This window comes from Cucumis sativus, unplaced genomic scaffold, assembly GCF_000004075.3.
Source record: "Cucumis sativus cultivar 9930 unplaced genomic scaffold, Cucumber_9930_V3 scaffold69, whole genome shotgun sequence".
Classification (NCBI taxonomy): Eukaryota; Viridiplantae; Streptophyta; class Magnoliopsida; order Cucurbitales; family Cucurbitaceae; genus Cucumis; species Cucumis sativus.
The window spans coordinates 119,701-139,494 of record NW_022279561.1 but is presented as its reverse complement, the minus strand read 5'-3'; the positions used below and the strand labels follow the sequence as shown (position 1 = coordinate 139,494).

General features: G+C 32.4%; 1 protein-coding gene and 1 pseudogene across 1 annotated transcript; both read right to left on the bottom strand.

Annotated features, from left to right (window-relative positions):
- Positions 1–2,390: 2,390 nt before the first annotated feature.
- On the bottom strand, positions 2,391–3,821 carry LOC116406155 (histone H3.3). Its single transcript, XM_031889847.1, has 5 exons — positions 3,670–3,821; positions 3,121–3,192; positions 2,941–3,017; positions 2,739–2,829; positions 2,391–2,642 (listed from the first exon to the last, which is right to left on the bottom strand). The coding sequence occupies exons 2-5, from the start codon at positions 3,190–3,192 to the stop codon at positions 2,472–2,474; spliced, it is 411 nt and encodes a 136-aa protein (XP_031745707.1). The 5' UTR covers positions 3,670–3,821; the 3' UTR covers positions 2,391–2,471.
- Positions 3,822–4,888: 1,067 nt separating this feature from the next.
- Positions 4,889–10,549, bottom strand: LOC116406160 (annotated as a pseudogene).
- Between the last annotated feature and the right edge of the window lie 9,245 nt (positions 10,550–19,794).

The following is a 19,794-nucleotide window of genomic DNA, read 5'->3' as shown; positions in this document are numbered from 1 at the left end:
AACAAGATTAATTTTAAAGATAAGTTATCATTGTGAATATTTTCAACATATTTATATAAAGACAGTTACAAAATATTTTGAATAATATCTTTAAATTTGGAAAGATGGTTTTTCAAAATAGAAAAGTTTGACGAGTTATTTAGGGCTCATAGAACAAAACCACTCAAATACAAAATTTATTACGGTTCGATTTTTTCAGATTGGGTGTAAATATTTTGTCAATGCTCTATTTTGACAATTTTCCTATTTTTTTCAACTATGGTACGGTTACCTAAATAATTCAACTTTAAGAAGTTAAATTACTTATTTTGTATTACTAATTCTTTTTTATCGTTTTCAAACATAGTATAATTAACCAAAATATTTAAAAAGTTGTCGTTTACAATAATTTTATGTCTATGTTCTTATACAAACGATAAATGATGGTTTTTTTAACACTTTTTGAAATATCACAGTATTGTTAAAATTTTAAAAGTTAAACATTTGAAACGATATTTTGCTAAAAGCAAAAAGAACCTAAACTTTTAAATGAATTTATAGGTGAAAGAATCATTAACAAGTCAAAACGTAGTCTAAATCAAAGGTTCAAATTTCTCACTTTTCACGCATATTTTGAACCATATGCAGAGAATAAATAAAAGAGTTGCGTCAAATTTTTAATTACAAATTAAAATAAAGGTTTGTTTAGAAGAAAAAAGATTCAAGTTGGGCTGCAAAGAATGGTATTGTTAAGTAGGGAGAAAACGATTTATTTATATTATCAAATGGAAGGAAGAACTTTTCAAGGCTGCAATAAGGAATTTTCTTCTTTCAAAGGAACCATCTTTGATCACCAAACGTTTATTCCATTTATCAGTTCTCAATTTCTTAATTTGTTGTTGTTTTTTCCTTTTTTTGGTTCGTTTTAATTCAATGGTCTTGTTGTAAAGTGACATTTAGAGCTTGTTTATAGTTCAACTATTTAAATAATATAGGTACACATATAAGAATTGTTGTCAATATAGACTAATTCTTCTCAACAATTTGACTTTGAAGAAAACAATTCAAAGTTTTTTCGTTCTTTTTCTCCAATAGCAACGACTAAAACATTACTCGATCAAAAGGATAGAAGTTAAAATCTTTACATGAATTCAATGAATATAAATAATTTTGATCCATTAGATACAATTAAAAGAGCTTGAAAATGCTTTGGCCAAATATTTTAGTGATCTCTTTTGCTCTGATAGTCCCATGGGAGGAGGATTAGTTGGTTGAATTTAAAATTAGTGAAGGTATGAATGAGAATGTCGTGAGAGATTACTCTGAGATGGGGATTAAGGGTGCAGTATCCTGAATAAATCTTCCCTGTAAACACCAATGTATTGGCAGAGAAGAGAGAAAATAACGAGGCTGCTGTTCGTGAGATCTAGGGAATGCTCGACTATCTTCGACAGATGAAATGGAGGCAATATGGCCCTGTTGAACTAGTTGAACCTGAATGGAGAATTTGGGTGTTCGTGAATCAGGATGGCTGCGCTTAGTTCTTTCTCATAGGCTTTTTAATAGAACGACCCACCATTCTCCATCTTATTGACGTTTGATGAAGGGTGAGAGTGGGGCTTCTTTATTTTGATTTGTTACCTTTAAGAGTGACATTACTAAGAAATGTATTTTAGGCTTGAGTTGTTTTAGAGAATGAAAACATCAGTTTAGCAAAGAAAAATTAGAAGCTTTTCACCCGAAGATATATATAATTATCGCAGTGACAAAATTAACTTTCAAAACCCAAATGAAAACTTGGAATGATGAGAGAAATGGTATAAGAATGAAGAGAACAAGTGCGGGTTCTGAATGGATTCATCTTTTAGGCAAAATCATAAAGCCAGTAAATATAGCAATGATCTGATGTCCCTTCACTCTACAACATTTTTATATCATGAACATAGCATAAACCACACGTGCAGCTGATTTAAAAAGTCGAGGATAGTAGCCAAATGATAAGAACGAATTATAGATTTAGGGATGAAGGCGAAGATAAAACAACAGCACACCATATCAAATTGCAGGAAGAATTACGTTGCATAAAGGAACATAAACATGAAACCACACATTAGCAGGTGGGAAAAAAATGATGAATCGAGACAAATCTGAACTACAAATTAGATATGATAGGTTTAGGTTATCCAACAAATTTAGTTTGGCTGCAATACCCAAAAACACAATTCATCAATGGAAATACAGAATTAAGCTCCTCCATCCTTTTTAAAAGAACAAAAACAAAATCATCCACAACTAAACATTAACATGCACAACCAAAAGCATTATGCCTTTTTTACCATATTCACTACAATTTTCTAGTATAAAATATACTACCAACCTTGCTAAAAAAAATAAAAACCCCATCATCATCCCTTCATCATCATCATCAATTAGGTCTTTTGATCACCTCCTTTGCAGCCAATACCATTCACCAAACAACAATACAACATCTTCTAAGCACGTTCACCTCGGATTCTCCGAGCCAACTGGATATCTTTGGGCATTATCGTCACACGCTTTGCATGAATGGCGCAGAGATTGGTGTCCTCGAACAATCCAACAAGGTAAGCCTCGGCTGCCTCTTGCAATGCAAGAACAGCATGGCTCTGGAAACGCAGATCAGTCTGCAACACACAATGCAATTTTATACATCAGCTTTGATCTATCATCAAACCCAAGAACATATCTCAAAGCAGGTAATGAAAGAGGTTGCAACAAACCTTAAAGTCCTGGGCAATTTCACGGACCAACCTCTGGAAGGGCAACTTCCTGATCAAAAGCTCAGTACTCTTCTGGTACTTACGGATTTCACTGCACGGATCCACAAGGAGCCAAAAAGTTATTACCTTTGCTCAAACCAATTGAACAATTTCCACCTACTAAAGCGGAAACCTAAAGGAATTAAACCGTGCACAATCTTACCGAAGAGCAACAGTTCCAGGACGGTATCTGTGTGGCTTCTTCACTCCTCCGGTGGTTGGGGCGGACTTACGAGCAGCCTACAAAATTCAGAAACAAAAAAATGCATAAATAAATAGAAAACTCGAGAAAAATCAAATCAACTCATCCACAAAATTTCAAGCAAAAAAAACTTGAACAAACCTTTGTAGCCAACTGTTTCCTTGGAGCCTTTCCTCCAGTAGACTTACGGGCAGTTTGCTTGGTACGAGCCATCTACAGAAAAACAAACCCCAACTCCAACTCAATCACAATTCGACATCATCCAACACAATTTTCATTCTAGGAATCTTTACAGAACGCCTACACGAGATTTCAGAAAGTCGAACGGCACTACCACACAAATCCTCCTATCTAATTAATACCAAATCTATTTCCTAATCGCATGCACTCATAAACTAAAAAACATACAATACAAAATCACTAAAGACATTCAAACGGGAGAAATTCGAAAAGGCATCCGAACTATGTAACCCAGGGAGATCCAGAAAGCCCTAATCTCTCCTAAACCTAAGCCCAGAAACAAAATTGAGAGCGTTGAACGACGGCAAAGAAATAAACCATAGAAGAAAACAAAAAGATCTGGAAACAAATTGACTACTTGAAAATCAATCTAAAAACCTGGCCGAATTTCAGAATAATGATGAAAGAAGAAAAGAAGAAAAGAAAAAAGCGAGAAGAATTAAGACAAACCTGAAGTCGCTACGGCGGTTCTTCTCTCTCGAACAGATCCTTCTCTTCGTCAAAGAAGCCAAAAGTTCAACGATAAGTGCAGTTAGAGCATATATATAGCGTCATAAAAGAAGAAAGAATCTGAAGGATCGAACGGTTAAGAGAGCATATCCGTGTGTTTTTTAGGTGTACGAATCTAACGGTAAATGAGGGATTGAGTTGTGTTTTCTCGAGTACAGTGAACGGCCACGATGTGATAGTGAAAGGGTAGACGAGGATCGTGAGAATACAATACTCGTTTCCTATTGGTTGGAATCGCGATAAATCTGTGGCAATTCCTTTATTTTGGGTTATTGGGGGATTAGAGAATGAAACGTGAGATGATTACCCTTTGCAGGGCAGTTTAGATTTTGAATTTGTCAACAAAAAGTTTCCTATTTCTTTTTCTCTGTTTTTCTTTTTCCATTGGTGGACTAAAAACTGACCAATCAACTCATGCCATGTAGGATTTATCCTTTTTTAGGAGCTGGAATTTCAATTTTTTTCTTGCAAACATTTCTTTAAAAATTATAATTATCTGTCTTTCTTTTTGTCTATATAACAGAGTCCTAATATTGGTGATTGAAAATTTGTGAAATGTTTGCATATTTTATATGTTAGGTGGCAGATCGAACTTATTTGAACTCTTAATTATCAGTATTTATATAAATAGACTAATAGAATCCTTAACATTTAAAACTTAGTTATTTGGTCTTTTTAAGGATTGTATCAATTAAATTCCAAAACTTGACTTTCATAAGTAAATCAATTATAAATCTCAATTAGCATTACTTATAAGACCCATCCATTGTATACATGTAAGAAGTGTTGCATTGAGCTCGAGATCAAAAGCTTGATTCTCCCCAGGTGAAACGAAGCTGAAGCAAGCAAGCAAACATAGTTTGAGAAGAAGTTCATGAACTTGGAAAGGGTTCCATATAATAATTGATAATTCAAATCGAACAAACTCAAGTTACAAAGTGAAACTTCTAAACATCTGTCACTTTAGTATAAGAGAGAGAGTTCTACAAAGGAACCGATTTTACAATCCCGATCTGCCACCATTTCCAGATAAATTGAAAAGATGCTGATTTTGCCGGGTTTGGAGAGGGAGACGAGTTTCATTTTTTTCATATGAATTTCAATTCCAAATCTTTTCCCTTCCTTTGTTTTTCTTTTTACAGTAATAAGCAAAAAGAAAGAAAGAAAGAAGAAAAGAATCTTCAAAGCTTAATAGAAACCTACAATAAATTATCACACTCTCGGCTAAACTAAACACTAAACCCACCTTCAAACTTAAGAAACCAATAAAGATGCCGACCACCGTATCACACTACCAGTGATTCATGACACCAATTTGTGAACTGTGATTATACTTCGACTCTTGAGAGACCAATGGTATTATGTTTGATCGTGGACTGACCTTGAGAAGGCAGACTTTGAACACGAATCAGGTGGGTGGTCGGCATTCACAATATCTAGACTGTGATTACACTTCGTGAAAGTTAAATAAGTCAGCGACATTAAGGTGCTTTGCAAGACGGCGAATTGCTGAGCTGACAACTCCAGAATTTGAAGAGACGGAGTCGGGAAGACAAGGCAGGCAAACAGGAAGGTCGTCGTCTTCTTTAGTGTTGAAGAATGATAGCACGGATCGGCAGAATATAAATCTGCAGATTATGGAACAAAAGAAAGAGAATTGTTATTTACATTAACAATGGCTAGAACATAAGCTTCTGTATGTATTAGCATTGCATAAGTAAGCGAGCAGCGGGAAAATACCTGAGAATGAGACGGCGTAAAAAATGATCAGACAAAACTTGGGCCCAAACGATATTTAAGCTAGTTGATGTACAAAGAAATTATTTCCCAATCGGAAAATGCAGAGGAGAGTATGGTATCAGCATCGTTGTAAACATCCTATAAAGGAGAACAAGTTGTGGATTAAATGGAAGTCCCGAACATATATTGAAGAGCAAGTTTTGATCTTATAATTAACTTACTATATCCAAATTGGCGAGGACAGGCCAACCATTTCGCAAAATGCCGGTAGAGGTGCAGTCAAGAAAAAAGTAAACTGACTTCCTGATTGAATTGTATCAACATTTAAGGGATTCTTGAATGCAGGTCTCAATGGTGAAAGAAGTATGGCGGCAGTTTCTCCTCTCTCTGCCCCATGTAGAACCTGAAAATAATATAAATTGACAAATTGAAATGACTTCTTCTTGGAAGAGTGCATGTATTAAGAACATATTAAATTTTAACGCGAGACCAGACAGGTCTATCAACAAGAAACTATCAGTCAGATACTGCCGAACTAGCTTTTGTTGTCTAAATGAAAACTTTCATAGTGAAAGTGCAGCAAGAAAGGTCAACGCAATATTCTCCCTCAAAACGCTGTTGTTTTGTATGAGAAAAACAAATCAATTAAAGGCATCGAATGGCCTTATCTATGTCATCTCATTCTCAAAGCCAAGTAATCACATATATGATGATACTCAGACGAAAAATGAGAAATATCCACCTATTAAAAGGAAATTTAATTTCCAATATAGCAGAATGAAGCAAACCATTATGACCTGGCAACACTTGTAAAAGTTTTGACAAACCTGCCTTGAATGCATGGCTGTTGTTACTGTCAACTATCAAGAAAACAGGTCTACGTGTAAAAGGTATTATATCACCAGGGTATAAAACGTTTGGACCTGAAAATTAAAGATAAAAAGAGGTCCATGTCATCAATGAAATTGGAAACAACAGAGAGTTGGAATGAGTAAGTATCCACATCATTCAATAGCAAAGACCATTGAGAGAGGGTATGAGAGAATTCTGTACCTCCACTACCCCTATGCCCAAACCACAAATACTCATCATAAAGGTCACTTGATCCTGGCTTCTCACTCTTACAAGATTCCGCTAGAGCATTACAATTTTCTCGTGAATTCTGGGCTGTGACTTTATTTTTCAAGGATTTTCTTGATTCCCCAACACTCGCCATTTGATTGACACTGTTTGACAGCACTTCCCTACACCAGTTATCATTGAATGTCAATAAACAATATTAAAAATGAGAATAAGAAACTAAAATCACTTTCACTTTGTTATAGGACATTAACCTGCTGCAGACAGATAAATTCAGCATGATACTATCTGGGAGGAGCTCCTCACAAACTGTCGCCATGACCTGCTCACAAACCAAGAAGCTCAATTATAAGTTCTTCCAATTTTGAAAGCCACACCAAGCACCTATTTTGCACATATAGAAGGTGATGGAGAGTAGAACATAATGGGTTGGGTCTTGGCAGAAAAAGTTCGGAAGGAGTGGATTTACCAAGCCAACAGAAAAAACAGAGCTTAGAGGGTATTTTTTCAGTCTAAATTCTTTGCAAGTGTGGAAGTTAGTGCTATCATTTCAACTTGTTATGTCAAGCATTACAACACTGAGGTCAGAAAGGGCTAAAGTTGTATGGCTGGCGAAGACTTTTATACCCAAATATAAGAAGTGCTTTCTATCTCATGATATGGATACCTTCAAGTCACAATGGCCAGTGAGAAGATATTGGCCGTATCCTAGTTCTGTAGGCAAATGATAAAAGTACCCTATCTACCGTGTATAAATAGCCACTGAAGTCACGTTGGCCACAATCATCATTGAATGTCATCTAAGCTCATAGATCATCACCGAGAGGACAAGGTAATACCCAAGTAGCAGGCATTGGAAGTTATTAACCAGTAACCACTAGGCCAATCCATAGTGGTTGGTAGTTTTTAGTGTTTGTTAGAGGAGATTGTTAATAGCCAGATGGAACCATACACAAAGGAAGAAAAGAGACTAGATAGGTACATATTTAAAAACAGAACTATTGGAGAAAGATCCCTCTATACATGCTATCAACCTTTGTATTCTCCTTTACTCTAGTAGTATATATCGGTTCTTACCATTATTGGATCACATGCAAAGCTATTCAAAGCGAAAAGTGCAAACAGACTCAATTCATAACTTCAGGGCATTCTATAACATGTAACAAGCTATAAGGCATAACTCGTAAGTCCTAACTAATTCAAACAAGTAGTAAAGCAATATCTGGAGACCAGAACATCCAAAGAAATAAAATGCCAAAATTGTCCAATTAAAAAAATAATAATTAAAACACAAATACTCACTAAAAGAGGGAGAAAAGGCTGCAAATTGAATAAATAAAAAACTTTGCTATGCAACTGAAGCAGAAAGAATGTTGTGAATAAATTTAATTAAACTTACAGCTATCAAATGAGTCACAGAAGGTCGATGGAGGATAGCTTTCTTCGGATTTGGAGGTAAAGATGGATCGGTAACATCAGTAGCTAAGTTGATATCAATTATTCCAGATGCCCCAGAATGATCAATGCCAGCTCCATTTTCATTTGGTTCAACTGGATGCTTTTGGTAGAAGAAACCAGGCTCCCATTCTAAACATTGTAGCATTCTATATGTGTCCAAAGTAATTTCCGCAAATTTAACCTGAAAGTAATGGTACATATAGTCAGACAAATTTATTATCATTCATGATTAATAGCAATAGATGGGGAAAAAATTCATAATTAATTCACCTCATTTCGGTGGTAGCTAGTTAAAACAGCATCTCGAAATTTAAGAACCCTCTTTGCATGGAAGCGTCCAACAAATGGAAGGGATGGTGGATGAGAATCAAATGCAGTAGAGTAACGTAAAGGTCTGACATTTGTCGAGGCTGTTGCTATATTCATGAAGCAGAAAATTTCTTGCACAACTAGCCTCCACTCCTTAAAGTCAGTAGCCTAAAAGCAAGAGTTAAAATGCCTCAGTTATGCAAGTAAAAAGTTGTATTAATATGCACTTAATACTTTTTTAGCAAAGAAGATATCTAGGCTTTCTAATAAGATAAAGTAAAATAAAAGAAAGTGCTAATTATGGGACCCCAAGAAGGGGCATTAAATCATTCTCATTCTTCCAAGAATACACATGAAACTCTGTGAAATATGAACGTAACCCATGTTTAAAGCAGGAGATCCGGACAAATCTTAAATGCAACCAATCAAATCATGATTCTAAAATCATCTCTGGAGATCTCATAATGATCTCAGGAGTCTTAAAAAGAAATCTTTCAAGTCTCATATATTGGTAAGTTGAATTTCAAAGTCACCCACAAAGCAGCCAACACAACTAAAGATGAAAGAAAAAGTTCCCCTTCACTGTACAAATTTGTTGTGAGCGTGAGTAAATTTCCTTTCTTTTTTTTTTTTTCCTTTTCTTTTTTTCTTGTTTTTTTTTATTTTTGTTTTTGTTTTTTTGTTTTTGTTTTTTGGATAAGAAACAATGTGAGTAAATTTGTTAATACAACTCTTTCGAATATAAATTATCTCAAGGACATAAAGTGACAAACAGTGTAAGTAAATCATAAATGTTTCTCTGCTGTGATGGGTTTGGCAGCTGAGAAGAAACCAAATGAAAAGGGAACATATAAAATTGTTCTTCAATTCAACGGATGACAATCGAGTTTTTAAATATCGTGAAGAATTATGATAAATAACGAAAAACAAACAAACAATCATAAGTTATAAAAGGTCTGCACAGCATTCATTCAGAAGCCAAAGAAAGAAAGAAAAAATGCTAGGGATTGTGAAATTAATAGAAAAGTTCTTCAAAAAATAAATAAGCCGCCAAGAAAGTCCATCAGCAAACTGAAAATCTTCAACAGAATCCGAAAATTCAGTTATAATCATGGAAGAAATGAGAAAATACCCGAAAAGTGGCCTTGCTATCGTCGACCAGAGCCTTCAATCGTTCGGCAAGAACCTGAACAGTATCCGTACGATTCAATAACAATGAAACCAGCAAAAACCTCGCGTAAAACCTCAGTTCCTTGAACCTCGCTCCTAGATCCTTCCTCGAATTCTTCGATCCCTCAAAATAGCTTCGGTTGAGAATCGCTTCATAGAACACATAGGCTTCAATCAAGAACCTAGCCTCACTAGTTCTCATATAATGACCAAAGTAAAGCTGACCGATCCGGCTAGCGATCTCGCCAATTTCCCAGCGGTTGAGACCAGATTCAACAAGCTTGGCGCGAAATTCCTGCTGATACTTCCAAAGACGCATATAAGCCTTGAAAACCTTATGAAAATAGTGATGGTTGTCCACACGCCCATAGGCCGGGACGTCTTGGACCGAGCGAACTTCCGGTTGGCGTTCTCCACCATAGCTCGGAAGGTTTTCGCTTCACAGTCGTGGTCGGTCATTCCGGAAGTCTCAATTCCCCGACCGGCAGCCACTATCTCCGGCTCTCATCGAACAAAAAACAGAAAATTCGAAACCGCAAATAAGTTAAACTACGAGCGAGCTGAGAGTGAGCAGCGCTCGAGTAGTTCTTCTACAAGCTCATACGATTCAGAGAAACACAGAGAAACAGAAGGGTGTTGCGTTGGACTTATTTGCTTGGGGACTCGTGTGGAGTTTGGTTCTATTGTAGCGTCATAAATCAACAAACAAACCACTTTTTCTCTTTCATCCTCGTTGTTCTTCTTCCTCCTCCTCCTCGAATCTCCCCCCTTCGCTTTTACTTCGTCGTATGAAAGTGAATTTAGATTTGAAATCCGGCAAAAGCGAAGGTAGTTGCAGTGGCGGCGGAGAGGAAGCTGGAAATGGCAGGAATTTTGGCGGCTATGGCGGAGAAAGGAGAAAGGAGAAAGGTGAGAGAGAAGAAGTGGGGAGGGAAGAAGGAGGAGAGTGGAGGGGAGGTGTGTTTTTCTTTTTGCTTATATTATGTCATCTAAAATCGTAGCCGTTGATTGAATGATCCAAGGGTCATTTACTGAACCGGAGTTTTGGGCCTACTATTTCCCACGTCCTTTGTTTTCTTCCTCTCTTCACTCAATTTCATTACATTGGGTCACCATTTCCCTTCTCTCTCTCTCTTCTCTCTCTCTCTTCTCTTTCTTTTCTTTTCTTTTTCTTTTTCTAAATAAATAATGACGGTTCCTATTTTTTTTTTTTTAATGTTACTTTATTAAATACATACTTACACTAAGATATAAAAAAAAAAAATACATAGTATTAATTGTTTCTACATCTTCAAATATAACATAACAGATAGACAATAAAAAAAAATATAGGACAAAATAAATGATATGAAACCATAGTAAAAAAGAGGCAACATAAAGTCTATTTTTGTTTACTATAATTCTTTATATATACACACACCACACATAATATATGTTAAATGTGTCACATCCGTTGGAGAAATTTGAAATTTTACAGATTATTAGAAACAAAAAATGAAAAGTTCCATAACTCATTAAGATAAAGTGAAACCCAAAATAAACATTAATCAATATCGTTTTTTTGTTTTTTTTTCCTTCTCCGAGTATTAATTATGAACATTGTTTGTGTTGTTAATATGGGGAATTTGGTTTGATGAGTAGAAAATAGAGAAGAAAGTGGAGCATATTTTAATGAGAAATAATTAGGTGAAAGTGAGAATGGTGGGAGATAAAATATTAAATTAATATATAGTAAAGAAGTGGTATTAAATTAAAATTTGATGTGGGAATGAGTATGATTAAGAAATTATTTCCACGAGATTAGGAAACCCAATTTCATGAGATGTGTTCTTTATTTTATAAGTGTGAATTAATTATAAAATAATCCAATTGTGAGTAGACAACAATTACATAGTGGAGGACGTGACTTAAAAGTGTGTGTGTTGTATACAATTGTTAGGTAGGGTGGATATTTTAGATGCAACTAAATATTTGACTACTACTGATTTCTCCTACTTGTTTATTTTTTTCTTAACCATTTTAAGCTCTTCTTTATTTTTCTTAAATACTCATTTTAAAGGTGGACTCATTTGATTAAATTTGTTGTTGTGTTATGATTTGTGTTTTACAATTGTAACGAAACGTGGGGGTGTTTATAGTCAAATTTTTAATCAACAAACACAATTTGATTGAAAATCGCTAAGGGGATCAATTCGATTGCATTTGAAAATTATGTGAGATGATTCACTAGCTTTTTAAGGGAAGTATCAATTTAAACTCTAAACTTTGAAGGTCAGATTAATTTAAATTATATAAATTAATAATGGTATCAATTTAAACTCTAAACTTTTAAAGTTGTACAATTTAAACTCCAAACTAGTAGTTATATTAAATTAATCTCTGAATTTTGATAAGTGTAGTGTATCAATTTAAATCCCCAATTACAAGAGAGCGTAGGAAGAACAAAAAAAAAAAAAAAAAACCATTTATGTTTTATATATTTGGATACACAGCTGTGAAAGTTGAGGATTTAGATCGATACAATTATTCGTTTAGAGTTTTAAATTGGGTTTTTAATATATGCACCCGTTCTTTTATATACTTTTGAACAATTTCCAAAATTTTGTCCTAAGATACCATTAACGTTGTCGTTTAAAATTACATTACTATAAGTACAATAGGAGAATTATGAAAAATAGTGAGACCAAGCTAATTTGGAACTATCCTTCTTTATGATAATTTGAACAACAAACACTATACGTAACTTACTCGATCTTTAAATTTTGTACGATTGAATTCAATTTATTAATATAACAAATTTAGGCAACTGATCCAACTTCAACTATCACATAGGGTATAGTAGTGCATGATACTAATTAAAGAGCATTTTATCATTAACTACTTTCTTGTGATTGATTAAGATATCAATATATGACCTTAATTACAATAAATCACACATTATGACTTTATATTAAAACATTTGAAATCAAATCACACATTATGACTTTATATTAAAACATTTGAAATCAAATCACACTGCTTCTTTTCACAAAATTTCCTCCAACATTAAAGATAAAAAGGCCTAGTAGTTTTGTAAAGTGTTTTTAGGCTTTTCATTTTCTAATATTATTATTGTTATTATTTTGAATGTTAGGGGAGAAACTGTAATTTTGTCTTTTTATATTTAAAGTTCAAATGAAACATATAGAAATGAATGCTTAGATGAATTAATGTGAATAAAAGGACTTGGATTCTTTGCAGCTGGCAGAGGTAGACATTCCTATGGTTAGGGGAGAAATTAATGCTACCAAAAAAGACAATCTTAATTATTTTGAGAATTGGGCCTTTTTTTGTTGATTTTAATTTATTAAATGTAACTCAAATAATTAAAAAGGTAGTTATGCAACCACTCAAAAATATTGCAATTACCTTAAGAGTATGGTTGATGGTATTATGGTGAAAATTTTCTTAATATAGAAATGTATTAGCAAATGGGTTGTTAGATACTATGGTTTGGCTTTTCTTGGATACTTCTTTTCAACTAAACTCAAGATCAAAAGAAAGAAGAGGTAAAATTTTTGAATGAGACGCACAAAATAAAGAAATATTGTTGTTATTTGCAAGTTAACTACAATACATTAGTGTTATCATGTCTCTCATCTACAATATATTGAATTGTAAACCTAACCCTTTATGATTTTCTCGATCATTGTCGCATGGGTGTTGAGCTTGCAAGGGTTTTATTGGAGTTTTCCACGAGGAGAAACTATTGAATTTGAGATGACCGATTTGAATCTTGATTGAAGTTGCAAATACTTGTGGAAGACTCAACCCATTATTGCATTGCATCATCTTCTTTTCAATCAGCTCCAAGGCTCATTGAAGGGCTTTTCATTGATGAACTTTGTATGTGTTGGAAATACAGTGGTTGCACTATCTTCATATATACTAGAAACAACCCTAAGATTGATCAAGAGAATTAAACACTATAATCAATTCCTTTTTAAGAAAAAAAGAAAGATGAGAAGTATATATATCATAGAAGTTGTAAATAGAGGATGAGGGCTTTCTAGATCTTTTCACTTTGCTAACAATTTCATATCACATGAATCTCTTGTGCAATTCTACACTACGTTCTTGGACGATGAAAACTTAAAACTTCCAATCATATATCTATATTAAGTTGGACTTAGAAGAGCTCCCAAACACGTCCATAATATGAATACTTTGATCATCTTCATTAGATATCTATATTTACATTAATTAAAATAAAGTGAAAAATTGATCATACATATGCATGCAATAGGGATTGTAACAATAACAATGGTCGTAGTTGTTTTCTTTCAAATTATTTTTTTGGAAGAACCAAATCGAATTAAATACAACAAAAATATGATAGAAAGCATCTTGGACGATATGATATATATACAAAATATAATGAAATACAATCAAATAAATACATTATGATATATATTATATTATGATATGAGTGGTTGATTTATGGTCTCATGGGTTGACAGCAAATTTGAAAAATGAAAAAAATAAATAAACTGATTGGTGGGCATATGGTACAAAACAGTTGGTATAGTTGTTGACGAGAGAATACAATAATTGAAAGAGAGGAGAAATAAAGGAAATTAAAAGGAAAAATGAACTGTTCATGTTAGGCTAAAGTTGAGCAATAACTATATTATATACTTTTAAAACTAATTATCAATATTGGCTAGTTTTGAACAAATTAATTTAATAATGTAATTAAGGGAAAAAAATGTTTCAATTAATGATACATTTGGGGTCATTTTGATTTGATTATGGAAAGAATTCATGAACATATATTACATAGGTTTGACATTAACTTTTTTACATGTGTGTCAGTGTGTGACGAGGTATATATATGTATGTATTTTAAAGTATTTGTCGATATTTTGATGGATTATAATAATTAAGTGAGAACTAGTCGGTAGTATTTTTGTTGATGATATCGACTAAAGTTTGAATATGATTTGTTTTTTGTTTGAATTTCTAATGTGAGTATCCATGAGAAAAGTTGGGATCAAATAATTGATTGTGTGAAGTTCTTGGCTACCCGTGTGGTTTTAAGTATTTTTAGCATGATGTCGTTGATATTTACCACGAGCACGTCTCCAACATTATGTTATATATATGTTTAGTGATCTTATTATAGTTTGAAATGTTTGTTTTTATATGAAAAGTATAAATTGGAATTACTTGATTTACGCATAAATCAATCAATTAAACCATATTCGATGTTGAATCAAGATGTTGGGTAACAGACATGAAGATAATATTCTATCAAAGGGATATTTGATGTTGAATCAACATGTTGGTCGATGGTTCATAAAGAAATGTTAGAATAGTTAATATGCATTAGAAAAGAATAATTGTTACGATAGTCCAAAATTAAAATATTGAACTAAAACGACGTTTAACCAACTTTCTAAAATATAAAATTTTTATCCTTCTCCCAGTTATGTCATATATATTCGGGTAAAAATACCAAACGAAACAACACACAAGCAAATTAGGCCTCCTCATCTTTCCTTACTCATAATCTTCTCTCTCTCACTATTAGCTCGTTAATTTTTCTCTTTCACAATGATAAATCTAACCCTCGATCCATCGTGATTTTCTTTTGTTATCTCGAGTCTATGCAACCCCACTCACACGTACAATTCACCTATCCCACACATGCTAGCAAAATCCCCACAACACATATATGAAACCTAAAGGAAACAAAAATGGAGAATGAGAAAATTTGAAAAAGGAAAGAAAAATAAGGAATATATTTTAGTAATAATGTTTGGTATATGAGATTAAAAGATATAAGCAAGAAGAGAAAATTCTAAAATTTTAAAAAGTGAATATAGCCAAAACTATTTTGTAACTATTATACAATAATAATCCCAATGTGTGTGTGAGTGTATATTCAATAATTGTGGCTTTGTTAAGACAAATAATTATCATAGGTTGACTTTGGATGAAGGGAAAAGGGAGAGGTTCTTTTGGGCACATCACTAATCCCATTAAGATACCATCAACAAAGTTCATCATCTCCTTCCAATGTGAACATAAGGTAGGTCATGACTATCATTTTGTCAAAAAAAAATGGAAAAGAAATATCCTTCTAATGCGTACTATAAAAAAAAAACGAGAGACTATTCAAGTATTGTAATCGTAGTTTAATTATTCGTATATGTATTTGGAGATGAATATAAATTTAAAGGCTACGTGTATTTAATTTAAGAAAAATTTGAATACCTCGTTTGAAAAATTTTATAATAAAAAGATAATATTCTTTAGAAGTTTATCTAAGAGTAAAAGAAAAAAATATATCATCCTTATATTTAAAATGTCAATTTCAAGTGCTAACAAAAATATAATTAAAATATTGGTTTAATGGATTTTTTTAATAAAAAGGTGTAAATTGTAATAACAAGCCATGTTATGAATAGTTAAAAAATTAACATTTTTATTATTATATTTATATTAGTAAACAATTAGTATGTTTCGTTATTTTGTTGTATGATATAATAGAAATGTCGATATCAAAATCATAGAAATATATAAACATTTAGATATCAATAGAAACGTAAGCCACGTTTACCTCAACTTTATACTTGATCTCATGTGACACATTCATTTTTTTGACAATTATTACTGTTATTTATAATCATAAACTACCATAGTTTAGTATATAACAATAATGTTAAATTTGATAAAATTCATGCGTTTTAATTAAATACAATCAAAGTGAATCCAATTAGGTTAATTCATTAGATGTGAAGTTAGGTAATTTAATAACGTGTTAGATTTGAATGATATAAAAACAAAATGAATGGTGGATGAGGTTTGAAATTGATGGAGAGTCATTTGGTTTTGCACACTTTATTTATGGAAGCTTTTTCTCTACTCTCCCAATTTTGTTACCATTTTGTGGGACATCTCTCCTCTCTCTCTTAAATTATAATCACTAATCACTCTCTCTATCTATTTCACATTCTTAATTACACCAATAATATTATTCCCTTCTATGCTTAATAAACATTTTAATTCTTTACCTAATTCCATTTCATTAATGTTTAAGTTTCCAATTATGCTTTGTTCTATTTTTCTTAATAAAAGCCATTTTATCTTTTGTTATTTACTTTTTTTTTTCAATATTTACTCAAATCAAAATAAGTATATTTTAAACCATTTTATAAAAGTGAGTTTTTGAGAAAAAAAATTCTAAGTCTATAATTTTTAGATTTTGTTCTTTTTTTAAATTGTGTTTTTAATTTAACCATATATATTTGATAACCTATTTACAAATAAAGTCTTTTTTTTTTCATTTTTAGTTTTCTTTCATAATTGAAAAAAAATCATTCTTGTTTTAAAAACAAAAAAAGTGAATTAGTTACTAAACACACTTATTCTTTGAAAACTAAAAAACAAAAGTTGGGTTACCGAATAAGCCGTGAATGAATTGTTTTTAAATATAGTAAAATAAATCAAAATATTTATAAATGTGTTGTGTGTGTTGTGTCATGATTGACACATATAGTAATTTATCTCAATTTGGAGCTTAACGGTAGTTTTCGAAGATTATGATATTTTTAGCATATATAGTACACCTTATAATCATTTACAATAATTTTTCTTTTTAATAAAAAATTGTAGGTCTAAAATATTTAGCGGTTATGAAGGTTTAAAGATCAAATCTAAGTTTGGAATAATATGTATTATTTTATTTTATTTTGAAAGAGGAAACCTTCCTTAAATCACATACTTAGTGTTATTGTTAATACTTAATATCAATTCTAAACTAAAAACACTATAACTATGATGTGTATTACATATTTATATATTCTTTTGTCATGCAACAGTGCTAAAAATAATTTCTTTTAATAGATATCTTTAAAAGTACGTTAGATTTAAAGGATTATAAAACCTACGATGATCTTTTGGTCAAGATATATATCTTTTAAGTCTTAATTAAATATATCGAGTTATTCTATCAATAAAAATACAATCAATTGACTCAATACTAAATTGGTTAAATTTGTGCAATCACTTGTTAAAATATTGTGTGAGTTTATTTTGCTCGAGATGATCCATCATAGTTGTATTTGAAAAATTAGACTAGTAGGTTTCGAGTAGGTCAATGATATTGGGATCAAATTTGGTGATCTAGGTTTTAAGAGACGGATTGAAACAGTGGCAGATCCAGAAATCATAGGTAGAGGACACTATATATAAAAAATGTAGATGTAGAAAGACAAAAATTTGAACCTAGAACCCTGAGGTTTGAAAGTAGATACAACCATTATACCAGAAACAAAATTTAGTAATAATTTCAAGGAATTATCGCTATAGGTACCTACTAATAATCAAGTAACATATACATATATAAAGGTCGTAAAAGAAAAGTGTCTTTTTTTTAGTAGTAGAAGTGAGATCGTAGATTCAAAACTCATAACTTTAAAGAATTAAGTTTATGGTAGGTTGGTATAAAAGGTAAAGAGAGTTTATTATGACAAAGAAAATGACATAAAAACATGGCTTTAGCAAATGCTTAAATAAAGAAGTTGATAAAGAAGTTGGCAAAGTGGAGGAAGATGAAGTTGAAGCCACGTGTGGCATAATGATTGTGTGTGAAAGAGAAACAAATGAAGAGGAGCCTAAAGAGTTGAACTTTGGAAAAGAAAAAGAGTGGATGAGAACCAAAAAGCAATGAGATGCCAAATGAAGGATCCTATGGCCTTTCACGAAGAGGAAAGTGGGAATAATGGAAGCCATTGATTCTCATTTGAGGTTGAGAATCTTCCAAATTCCCATATCTTTACTCTCTTTTTTTATCAATTTGAGAGTCAAAAAAGAGTATGAAAATTTTGGAGCCTTCATTCATCCCAACTCTAAAAGAATGAGAGGGCCTTATCTAATCATAATGATGTTGAAAAACAACCTTCTATACACACTTCAATATATTACACATATATGCTCAATTTGGATGTTTGTTTTGAGCTACTTTTGGAAGGTGTGAGTTATAGGCAAAAAAAAAAAGAAAAAGTAATGAAGCAAGATATATATGTCTAAAATAAACTTTTTGAAAGAGTTTATTTCATATATGTTTAAACTTATGAAGATTGCTGTAGCAAAGCCTAGAAGAAGTGATGCGTTGAGAAACTTTTGATGCCTAGACAAAACACCTAGGTAGAACGCGTGCTTCCTTGCCTTGTATCTCGCATAATGTGTTGGTATCTCGTCTGGTAAGAACACCTTCGTTCAACTTGCGTAATGGTTTGTTGGTATCTCGCCTGGTAAGAACACCTTCTTCGTTCAACTCTGTAATGGTTAAGTCACCAAGTGATCAACTCGCCTATGGAAGAGTTGCCTATTGCTCAGAACGACAACTTGTCAAGTTGCCTGGTCAATACGAAACTGGTTAGAAAGTGACTGAGTCATGGATTTCACTCTCTTTAAGATGTTTTGCAGCTCTGCTCTTTGTGCATATAGTTTAGATTGCACCATCGACCCACGATTGCCCCACCTGAAACTAATTGAAATTCTCTCATGTTATAGTGAAAGATAATTGAACGAAATCGTCGTTCGAGGAGAGATTGCAAAACTGATTGATAAATACATTTATTTTGAAACGGTTTTGATTTTGGAAAGTTTAATTTACCAAAAACATTTGGAGATATTGACAAACCTACATTTGCCTATCAATCTCCTCACCCCATTCAAAACTTGAGTGCCCTTAGGGCCCAAATCCATGAATGATATAAATTTATAAATGAGACTCCACATTTCTATCTAAGCAATGTGAGAATGCATGTATAGAATAAAATGATAATTATTTGCTTATCGAAGTTTTCATTTAACAAAGATAGTTCCACTACTAAAGAAAATGTTGCTAAAGAATAGAGAATAGTTTGGTAGATGAGAGTATTGTCTTGGTGTGAATGGTAAGCGTACACAAGAATTGTCTGTTTGATATCGATCTCCTATCCCAAATTATCCTACATCACTAATCTCCCAAAATTCTCATCATTAATCTCCAAAATTCTTCCTCATACATTATTCAAAGCAATATCATATAATCTAAGTTGAGATCATGTTATAGATTTTTAACAAGAATACTTGTATCGTAGTATTATTTCATGATACATAAAATCATATTGATCACTATCCTCACAAACTTTCTTACTTGAAAATATCTACAAGAATGTAAAGTTACACTTGTATTAAGACTGTGTCGCTCTCGTGAATATTTGACTTTGCTTAATATAATTCTGTAAATTCTCAATACAACGATCTAAGATTTAA

Bases quoted from the DNA above. Each gene is read 5' to 3' on its own strand.
- LOC116406155 (XM_031889847.1), bottom strand. From the start codon at position 3,192: ATGGCTCGTACCAAGCAAACTGCCCGTAAGTCTACTGGAGGAAAGGCT. The intron at 3,018-3,120 runs GTTTGTTCAAGT...TGAATTTTGTAG, and splicing joins GGAAACAGTTGGCTACAAAG to GCTGCTCGTAAGTCCGCCCC. The intron at 2,643-2,738 runs GTTTGTTGCAAC...TGTGTGTTGCAG, and splicing joins AAATTGCCCAGGACTTTAAG to ACTGATCTGCGTTTCCAGAG.